Raw genomic sequence first — 9,168 nt, 5'->3', positions numbered from 1 at the left:
CTCTAGAAACCTAAACATTAGCTCGGACATGGATGGGGCCTTGGTAGAGTTCGGCATCGTACAAAAAAGTACAACAAAATATCACTTTCGGGTTACTGAGGAGCTCCTTGATCATGCTTAGCGTTGGCCGACCATGCGATGTTCACAGATGTTCGAGGCGACCTCATACTTTTGACTAGCTCATTTTTACCCATAACACACAATAATTAGTGATATTAATTAAGGATGAGTAACCTGGGTTCAAGCCTAGGTACTTACCTTGAAAAAAATTAGGAATATTAAAATTGATTTAGTAATCAAAATCAATCTTGTAAATATGAATTCCAGTGAATTCAGAGTTTAAGCTGCCAAGCATAATTGAGAATTGGAAATCACCTTGATTTGAAATCAAATGACATTTTGGCTCCTTTTTAAAGGTGGGAGTTGCACGCATAAAAAGGTGTCACTGGCTTTTAATCCATTATACAAATGGCAAAACGATTAAGTTATCGGCCACATCACTAAAATTATATTTATAGAGTGATTCAAACAATCCAAATGTTGGTCACATCAATTGATGGCTTATTATAATTATTCCCGATATCACATACGCACACTAATTAGTGATATTAATCAAGGATGAGTAATCTGGGTTCAAGCCTAGAAACTTACCTTTAAAAAAAACTAGGGATATTAAAATTAATTTAGTAATCAAAATCAATTTCTTGTAAATATGGATTCCAGTGCATTCTGAGTTCAAGCTGCCAAGCACAATTGAGAATTGGGAATCGCCTTGATTTGTGATTTGGAACATAATACATTCCAAATAAGGCTGTACACAAGCAGAGTTAGCTCGGTTAGCTCGCTCGGCTTGACTCGACTCGAAAAAGCTTGATTCGACTCGGTTCGAAATTGAGTTCGAGCCTAGTCGAGCTGACTTTTTGAGTTGGAAATTTTTTTTAACCGAGTTCGAGCTTGGCCGAGCTCAACTCGACTCGGACCGAACCCAACTCGAATCGAACTCGGATTGAACCAGTTCGGTGACCGGTTACTTTGATATTGATGTTGCTCACCATCTATTTGATGAAAGAACCCAACCATGTGTCGACTGGTGGCAAGGAAGGTAGTATGTGAAATAAATACCCATTTTTCTTGATTTTCATGTTGCCTATGAGGTGTTTGATGAAATACCTGTGAAAACTGCTGCCGCTGTTTTACAAACAGTGAGAATTTGAGATGCAGTTCATGTGTTTGTGAAAATGCCGCAGAGGTGAACTCGGCTCCATCTTGGCCCGAGCTATTGACTGAGCCGAGTTTGAGCTGGGGTCGGCAAGTGGCCGAGCCGAGTCGAGCTGTGTCAAGCTCGACTCGATTCGACTCGTGTATTTCCAAATACAAGCTCCGCAACGGCAGAGGATCCGCCGGATTCACGCAACCGGGTTTTAATCGACCGGGACAGAACCCGATTTCTAAACGGGAAAACAATTTGAAACAGATCCGTTGAAATCAGTTCGGGTCCATTAAAGCATTCATGACTTCCACCAGCATGAAGATGCAGCCGGTAGACGAGAGGGAGGTGGTGGCAAGGATGGAATGCGCTGCAAGGGGAAGGACAGCAACAGCTTGCACCGGACCTGCTACCAGACGCTGTGGCGTCTGCGGAGCCGTCGCTTACTGTTCTCGCTCTCACCAGGCATCTCTCTCTCTCTCTCTCTCTCTCTCTCTCTCTCTCTCTCTCTCTCTTTATTAGGCTGCGTTTGGTTGCACAAGCGCAGCGAACATTCAGTTTTAGCAGGTGGACATCAAAAAAATTCAGGCTGCGCTTGGATGCACATCATAGGAATCACACTGAGGATGCAACCCTAAATTGCACTGACTATAATGCTAAATAATTTGAATTTGGGGCCCATATCCTCAATATTGTGTATTATATCACAATTTGGTTAGTCCCACTTCACTGGGCTTTAAGAATTCATTACTCTTTTGCGTCCAAAGATGCACTCGACTCAATGTTGTTCTGTAGCATTCACAACTGAGGAAGTATCCCTTAAATTGCATTCACAGTGGGATTACTGCAATTTGGAGCCCAAATCCTCCACATGAATCCTATGTTTGGATGCACTTTGCCACTCCTACTTTGTTATGCTCTGGTCACGTTTGCATTCACGATTGGAGGGAATTGTGAACATTCAGTTTAATTCATAAAGAGATTATGATAAGAACCGCTTGTATTTCCTAGTATTATAGTTAGGAAGTAGCCCTTGAGTTGTCATTGCCTCTCTCTCCACTTTGACTAAGGGGCCGTTTGGATGCCTGTAAATTGGGCAAGTTGTAAATGATTGACAGGGAAATAATTTACACTCTGTGTTTGGATGACCTTTTATTTGTAAATCATTTACAGGCTGTAAATGATTTACAACATTTACCCCCATACCATTTACAGGCAAAAAGGTGGGATTTCATTTACAGGCTCTCCATTTACAGCCTAACGGCTATATTTTAAACAATTGGCTCTCCATTTACAGGACTTAAACAATTTATAGGCTATCTGACCACAGACAATCATTTACCTGTAAATCATTAACAACTTACAGCCAAACACGACAGGCTGTAAATGGTTTACACCTGTAAATTGTAAACCATTTACCACTTAAACCATTTACAGGCATCCAAACGATCCCAAAAAAAGACAATAAAATCACCTCAGCTGCTCAGTATGAATGCCAAGGAAGGAAATTATAATTAAGGTATTTCCAGTTTATTAAATTAAGAAATGCAATTCAATTCAATACCACATCCAATTGAGCCATGAGAGTTCAGTGCTCAACACATCCTCTGAGTTTCAACAGATTGCAGCAAGTTTCTAATGCTGACAAGTGACAAGTGGTGTCCCATGGTTTAATTACCATCGAGATTTTGTCTCCCTGCTCAAAAAATCTCAAAGGTTCTTAGTTACAACACATTGGAGCAAGTTTCTAATGCCGACAAGTTACCATCAACATTTTTTGTTTCCCTGCTCAAAAAATCTCAATGGTTCTGAGTTACAACACATTGTAGCAAGTTTCTAATGCTGACAAGTGACAAGTGGTGCCCCATGGTTTAATTACCATCGAGATTTTGTGTCTCCCTGCTCAAAAAATCTCAAAGGTTGGAAGATCATGGCCACCAACTTCTGATTTTTATTTTATTTGAATGTGACTATTTTTCTATTTCTCTTATTAGCTGTCTAGGCCATAAATTACCATCATACTATCAGGTAGATTTTATGGGATAGTCCATCAATAACAGAGTCAGCTGACCAATGGTCTGGATTACAGAAGCATGGTCCCACTGGTTAGAATGGAAAATATGCATGTACTGTGCAAAGCCTCTGGTTGCGTGCTTTATTATTATTTTAATTGGTTTTCTTAATTAGTCGTTGAGTACAAGTTGGTTCTTGAGTTAAATTAATTAGCAAGTTAACTTGGGTCAGAAGTCTCTAGTTAGTCTAGTTCTTTGCTGTAGATGTTTGAGTTGCTTTTAAGAGGACTGGGTTTGGTTTTTGAAAAGATATTGAAGATCATTAGTTCTGTGAGAGATTTGAAATCTAGTTTGGAGTATAACAGGTTTTAATACTAGCTTGATATGAAGTTGAATAAAGAGTACTCTAGGATCAGAAACTTTAGTTTTAGGGTTGTTTAGGCGGTTATAAATACGAGTACTTAGAGAATAACCACACACACACACACACACACACAAATACAAGTACTTAGAGAATGAACACACACACATTATAATTTTAAGAATATACCATAATAGTTGTTCGAGTGCCTTTTGTGCTTGGAGTTTTCATATATTGTTCTCCATTGACATTTGTTTCTTCCTCTTACGAGTATTGTACTGGAATTGATTGTCAATGTCAACCAAGGTGGGAATGAGATTTTGGCATCTTATATAACCATGTGTTTTGAATTGGTTGTGTTGTGACATCTCACAGTTGGTGCCACCATTTCCCCAGTGAACTTATGATCATGATTTTGTTTGATCTTTTGTCGGCCACTATGCTGTATTCCCTTATGGATGTATTTTGTTGAAGTCGTCTTGGTGTCAGACTCTTAGTTCCTTGTGGCTTTGTGGACTGATTAGGGATGACTTATCGTAGTTAATAATTTGCTGAAGGGCCTCATTTTCCAAAGACAAATACTAGTTGCAGTATTCAGTTTCTCTGATGAACTGGTAAAGATCTGGTATCTTTATAAAGCTTGTAATAAGCTTGACATTGTGGTACCTATTGATGGGAGGCCTTGATAGAATTGCTTGGAGCTATCTTAATAACCATCTTTCAAAATAAAGTAAAATATGAATGTATTATGACCTCTGGAACTTTTACCAAAAGACTAAAAAAGTGAAAAAAGAAAAAAAAAAGAAAGAAAGAAAAAAAAGCAAGCACCTCTTTCTTTTGTTGGATATTGTGTACCATTTGTTTCCATCTCGAGTAACAAGGAGGAAGAATATTCAAGATTATTCAAACTGTAGAACAAAATGGATCTTATGTTAATAGTCTACCTTAATGACAGTCAAAACTTAGAATGTACCTATCTAAGGGTCAGGATTTTCCAATTTGCAAAACTTTGGAGGATCCCTCATCGATAGTTGGCCCATAATTTCAAGGGTTTGGGTCGTTGCTCCACCTGTAGGGAATAGCATATCAGGACACTATTCATATCCTGATGCATTGGCACCCAACAGTTCCTCTTAGTTATGCATTTATGCCATGTTGAGAAATAATTGATTCTGATGAAAATTTCAAGAGCGTGATGCAAGCTCTACTAAATTTGTTTTTATTTGTTTCCAGATTTCACATTGGAATGATCATAAAGGCGAATGTGCAAGATTCGAAAAACAAATGAGATGTGCAGATGCCTTGCATGATTTCCCATTTACATTCTCTGGAGACACCACTCTCCAGGTGACTGAATATTTGGTTGTTGTTGTTGCCGGATAAGTTCCAACTTTGCTTTTAAGGTTCACTGCTCATTTTATTTTTATTACTTCATAGCTTGAAAATTGTATGTTCTACATCAATTTTTCATTGCTGAATTAATTCTTTGTTGCATATTTTAAATTTCCTGGTAGTATTCTATTATTAAAAATTCATCCTTGTAGCATTGTGCCAGAAACTAAGGTAATGGAGGATGGTTGATGTCAGGTGGTCAACCAGCGGCGAAACTTTTGCTATCTTGAGAGCCGACCCCAGATAGCTGGGACAAGGTTATGATGATGCTGATGGTAGTCTACATTTAAAATTATCAGGGTAATTAAAAACCTCATTGTTGCATGACCTTTAAGAGGTTATTACGATCTAGTGATCATAATGTCTAAAGGAGGCTTGTACCCATTTGATGATTTTCTCCATGATGTTACAATTACTTTGTAGATTTCTTTTACCTCTACTAGGTCTATGTGAAGATCAATACTTTGTCACGGTGCAGTTGTCTTTCGCAAGGCTTCTCTGAGAGGGAGTGTTAAGGAACAAACGGCATTTCCTTCTTTCCTTCTTTCTTTCTTTATTTGCCTTCTTCCTCTTCTTTTTTTATTTATTTTTTTTTTTCTTAAAAAAAAATAAAATGTATAGCAAAGTTGGTACAACATGGCAGAACTTCCATTTTGTATATATATTTTTGTAAGGGGATTTTATGTAAACTTACCTTGCCAGTCTCATATAACCTATTGTAAAGAAGTCATAAGATCAATATAGGAAATAGAAGAGAAGTATCTTTCTCCATAGTTTTTTTCTATTGGGAGAAGAGATCCCTTCTCGACCACACATACAACAATATCGAAATCAAAAGAAAAACAAAGAAAAGATGCAAATCACAACATAGAGATTTACGTGGTTCCCTTTTGGGATGTCCATGGATTCACACCGATCCACTATGCTAAAAAAAAAGGAAAAGAAAAGAAAAAAAGAAGAAGCAGCGACTCTCAATACAGTGATGGCTTCCTTTCTCACGACAAAATTTATTTTTATCCTAAACGAACTAGGGTTTACATAAAACTCCATGTGAAATTATGAAATTGCCCTCCAAGCCCGGAGCTACACCCTTGGACCCCCAAGTAAGGGGGTGCTGCTCTCTATGACCTGCGAAAGTGCTGGTTGGTGAACTGTACATCTCTGATGATTAGGCTCCACAAATCCTAACAATCTCCTACTTGGATACTGATCACATGCAATCTCCCATTAAATATGCTACATTGGAAAAAGGCCATGCCTCCATAGAGAACTCAATGTGAATGACTTTAGTTTCTCTCTGGTGACCACCTTAGTCAACATATTTGCAGGGTTTTGATTTGTGTGAATTTTTTTCAAAGTAAATTATGCATCCTCTAAAAGAGATCATATGAAATGACATTTGATGTCATATGCTTGATTCTTGAATGGAAGGTTGAGTTCTTTGTTAGATGAATTGCACTTTGACCGTCACTGTACAACTTATAATTTTCTTGCTTCTTACCTAACTCCTCCATGAGAGCCTATAACCATACCATTTCCTTGCGAGACTCTGTTGTAGCCACATACTCTGCTTTTGTCGTTGAGATGGTAACAATCTTTTATAACTATGAGACCCAAGTAATTGCTGCACTGCCCAAAGTGAACACATGCTCCATAGTGCTCTTTCTGCTATCAATATCTCTTGCCAAATCTTAATCAACATATTCCTGTAAACTTATTTTTGACCCTCCATAGCACAACGCTACATCAGTAGTACCTTTCAAGTACCTGGAAATCCATTTGACAATTTCCCAATACTCATTCTCTGGGTTATTCATAAACGTGCTGACAACTCCCATTGCATGAGCAATATCTAGTCTTATACAAACCATGATGTACATTAAGTTGCCAATGGTGGATGCATATGGAACCTTGGCCATGTAGTCACGTTCTTCTTGCGTTGCTTCACCCTGTTCCTTTGAGAGTCTGAAGTGGCTTGCCAAGAGAGTGCTAACTGGCTTAGCATCTTTTATGTTGAATTGTTTGAGTAGTTTTGCAACATATTTAGCCTGTGGTATTTTTAACTTCTTATTTCTTCTGTCTTTGTTGATTCTTATGCCAATGATTTGTTTTGTAACACCCAAATCCTTCATTGCAAACTCCCTAGACAACTGTTCCTTGAGATTTGAAATCTCATGCATGCTTGACCCTGTGGTAATTGTAACTTACTGTTCTTCTGTCTTTGCCGACTCTTATGCTAGTGATTTGTTTTGTAGCACCCAGATCCTTCATTGCAAACTCCTTAGTCCTTAGACAATTGTTCCTTGAGATTTGAAATCTCATGCATGCTTGACCTTGCAACAAACATATCGTCTACATACAAAAGAAGTATCAGATACAAAATTTCAAGTTTCTTGAAATAACAATAATGATTAACATGGCATCTCTTAAAGCCATTAGTGGACATAAAACTGTTAAACTTCTTATACCACTGTCTTGGAGCCTGTTTCAAATCATAAAAATTCTTCTTGAGTTTACATATCATGTTCTCTTTATTAGGTGCATCATATTTCTGTAGCTGATGTATATAATGTCTTCTTCAAGATCACCAAGAAGAAAAACTGTTTTTACATTTAACTGCTCTTAAATGTAGATCCTCCACAACTACAATGCTTAGACTTGATAGTGGAAATCTTAACAACAGGAGAAAATATTTCAATGTAGTCAATACCTGCCTTCTGTTGAAAACCTTTCACAATCGACCTGTCCTCGAATCTTTTAGTACCGTTATGCTCTTCTTCCAATATATAAGCCTACTTATCATGCAAAGTTACCTTTCCCTTGGGTAGTTGGACTAGGTCTCATGTTTGGTTTGATATTAGAGAATTCATCTCATCATCCATAGCCTGCTTCCAATTGTTCCTGGTCTCAATTCGCAAAGCCTCTTCATAACATTTTGGTTTACCATTATCAGTTCGTAATAATTAATGCAAAGAAGGAGAATAATGAACTGTGGGTTTGCTAACCCTAGATGATCTCCTCACAGGAATATGGTTTTGAGGTTCTGCCTGTAAATTTTCATCTTGGGGCCTTAAAACATCCTTATTAAGTATCTCATCAAGTTCTACAAACTTATCATGTTCAATTTTCTCTTCATGTCATTCCAACTTATGCTTATACATGACAATTTCATTAAATACATCCTTTCTCCTAATGATTTTTTAATCTTCAACATCTTAAAATCGATAACAAAAAATCATTAAGGCCATATCCAATGAATGTACACCTTCTAGACTTAGGATCAAGCTTGGTCTTATTTTTAGAATTGATATGGATATAAGAGATAAAACCAAATACCTTTAAATGGGACAAGTTTACTCATTTCCAGTCCATGCTTCCTCTAGCAATTCACCACCCAAAGCAATTGAGGGTCCTCTATTAATCAAGTAAGTTGCAATATGTACGACATCTACCTAAAACAGTTTTCGCAATCCAGCATGGATTCTCATGCGCCTTGCATGCTCCTGAATGGTTCTGTTCATCACTCAGCTACACCATTTTTGCTATGGTGTTCTTGGAGTCGTTTTCTGTTTCTTGATTCCCACACAATACTCCTCAAACTTGTTGTCGCAGTACTCTCCCCCATTGAATGGTTCTGTTCATCACTCAGCTACACCATTTTTGCTATGGTGTTCTTGGAGTCGTTTTCTGTTTCTTGATTCCCACACAATACTCCTCAAACTTGTTGTCGTAGTACTCTCCCCCATTATTTGATCTAGGACACTTTAGCTTTAGACCTGTTTCATTCTCAACCAAAGCTTTTCATTTCTCGAACACATCAAATACTTTCGATTTATGCTTCAAGAAATAAACTCACAAATTTCTAGTAACATCATCAATAAATGTAACAAAATAAAAATAACCACCAACATAGGATACCTTAGCTAGTCCCCACACATCAGTGTGAACTGGTTCCAACCACTCCAACTTTGAAGTCATTCTGACCTCTATTTGTCATAGATACGATCTTCATAAAGTCTAGATCAATAGATTTTAACCCTAATAGTTTCCCTTTTGAAAGTAGAACCGTTATCCCCTTTTCTCCCATGTGCCCAAGTTTGTGATCCATATACGTGTGTCCACCCCTGATGATGCAACTGCAATGGAACTGTTAGAGCTGAAAGTCAAGTAAAGAGTGCCTTCTTTCTTACCCCAAG

General features: G+C 37.8%; 1 protein-coding gene across 2 annotated transcripts in view; it reads left to right on the top strand.

Moving 5' to 3' along the window:
* Nucleotides 1-1,388: 1,388 nt before the first annotated feature.
* LOC131228497 (uncharacterized) overlaps nucleotides 1,389-9,168 on the top strand; it is a 134,357-nt gene continuing 126,577 nt past the window's right edge. Inside the window, exons 1-2 of one of the 2 annotated variants that reach the window (XM_058224179.1) lie at nucleotides 1,389-1,672; nucleotides 4,814-4,927. In XM_058224179.1, the coding sequence (XP_058080162.1) occupies nucleotides 1,511-1,672; nucleotides 4,814-4,927 (276 nt within the window). In that variant the 5' untranslated portion in view covers nucleotides 1,389-1,510. The remainder of the gene's footprint in view (nucleotides 1,673-4,813; nucleotides 4,928-9,168) is intronic. The other variant, XM_058224178.1, reaches the window with a different exon arrangement.

This window comes from Magnolia sinica, chromosome 16 (genome assembly GCF_029962835.1).
Source record: "Magnolia sinica isolate HGM2019 chromosome 16, MsV1, whole genome shotgun sequence".
NCBI classification, from domain to species: Eukaryota; Viridiplantae; Streptophyta; class Magnoliopsida; order Magnoliales; family Magnoliaceae; genus Magnolia; species Magnolia sinica.
The sequence above is the reverse complement of the archived record's forward strand: the minus strand, read 5'-3'. Positions and strand labels throughout refer to the sequence as shown.